The following is a 1611-nucleotide window of genomic DNA, read 5'->3' as shown; positions in this document are numbered from 1 at the left end:
ACTTAAGTTTATTATATTGATATCCTAATAATGATGATATATCTGACTGTAGCATGTGTCTACTAATAGACAATGAATCTTTGTATTCATCAGTTCGAATACATGTCTGTGATTTTGATGACGTTATCTTTACCGATGATATAACATAACCTCATGCATAATAAGCCATTATGTTGAGTAAATACCTTACATTGCATTATTTTTTACTTACAGTGTCAGAATACAAGGAACTGATTTTCAAAACAATTTGAGTGCAACGGTTATTGAAATGTCTGCGGAAGGACATTTAGATGTAGTGGTGACCGAAATGCGAACAGCCACAGCTGGCGATGAGGAATATAGCTCTTTTTCGTCAGTGGCTGAGCAAAATCTGATTACGTGGTCTTGGAAAGGTATGGCGTGGCCTTGGTATGTGATCTGCGAGCTCGTCATCGCAGTTCTTGGGATCACTGGTAACGTTCTCGTCATCGCTGCAGTGTTCGGGCGTCGTTCGAAGAGTCGCTCAACGGATATCCTCGTGGGAAATCTTGCAATAGCTGATTTTGTCACTTCGATCCTCTTGATTCCGTATCCAAAGTTGAACTCCATTCCCAATTCATGGACTGGCGCATTATTCTGTAAAGTCGTGGAAGGTGAATACTTGATGTGGACCACCGTAACGGCATCAATCTACAGCCTAGTGGCAGTGTCCCTTGATCGCTTCTTCGCGGTGGTTTATCCGATCCAGTTTAGACGCTTCGCAAATCGCCGACTGGTCAATCCCATCGTTTGTCTTATTTGGGTGGGATCGTGTGTCTTCATGGTTCGAATCTTCTTAATCAACTCTACAAATGTGATATTGGGAAAGTGCGTGTATAAGCGAGAACACAGAAATCTTGAAATAGTTTATGGGATTTATATTTTCGTCGTCCAGTTCGTCCTCCCAACCGTCCTTATGCTTGCGACCCAGGTAGCCATTGCGCGCTCACTCCGGCGGGAGGCCGCCCGCTTCGTGTCGAACGAGTCGACGGCATCGTTCCACCACATCGCCCGATCTCGAGTACTCACGCTAACATTGACGGTTGTCCTTGTCTACGTCATATGCTGGGCTCCAGACCAGATAGCGTTCTTCTCTTTCAACCTGGGACTTATCACTCCTTCCTTTGTGCGTAGTCCTTTTGCACGTGTTGTCACCGCACTCGCCATTTGTAACTCCTGCGTGAACCCGATACTGTACACCCTTCGTCACCCGCAATTCCGTGAAGCCGTTAAAGACTTTTTCAGAAACACGAACAAAACAACTACACCAATATTTGGGGATCTGGAATCCCAATTCCGACCCGATAAGCGTCATCCCAAGATCGAAATAACTTAGATTTTGAATTGCCATACTTGCGCGCTGGCAATTTGCCAGCATTATTTAAAGGTAGAATCATCTCCTAGAAATTCGTTGCACATATTTGGTACACAAATCTATAAGAGTCTTAAGGGGTACCCGTATCACGCATGATCATCATGTGACAGAATGAGTCAGACATGAAACACATGCCATTCTATGATAAGACCTGCAGCGCATCAAGTTTTTGAAGTCCACATCTTGGTTCTTCGTTGTGTTAGCGTTTACGTTGTTCT

General features: G+C 44.2%; 1 protein-coding gene across 1 annotated transcript; it reads left to right on the top strand.

Annotated features, from left to right (window-relative positions):
• Positions 1-307: 307 nt before the first annotated feature.
• On the top strand, positions 308-1354 carry LOC139723351 (allatostatin-A receptor-like). Its single transcript, XM_071634607.1, has one exon. The coding sequence runs from the start codon at positions 308-310 to the stop codon at positions 1352-1354; it is 1047 nt and encodes a 348-aa protein (XP_071490708.1).
• Positions 1355-1611: the final 257 nt, after the last annotated feature.

This window comes from Diadema antillarum, unplaced genomic scaffold (assembly GCF_040938485.1).
Source record: "Diadema antillarum isolate AM-2024a unplaced genomic scaffold, OU_Dant_1.0 scf00000187, whole genome shotgun sequence".
NCBI classification, from domain to species: Eukaryota; Metazoa; Echinodermata; class Echinoidea; order Diadematoida; family Diadematidae; genus Diadema; species Diadema antillarum.
The sequence above is the reverse complement of the archived record's forward strand: the minus strand, read 5'-3'. Positions and strand labels throughout refer to the sequence as shown.

Bases quoted from the DNA above. Each gene is read 5' to 3' on its own strand.
- LOC139723351 (XM_071634607.1), top strand. From the start codon at position 308: ATGCGAACAGCCACAGCTGGCGATGAGGAATATAGCTCTTTTTCGTCA.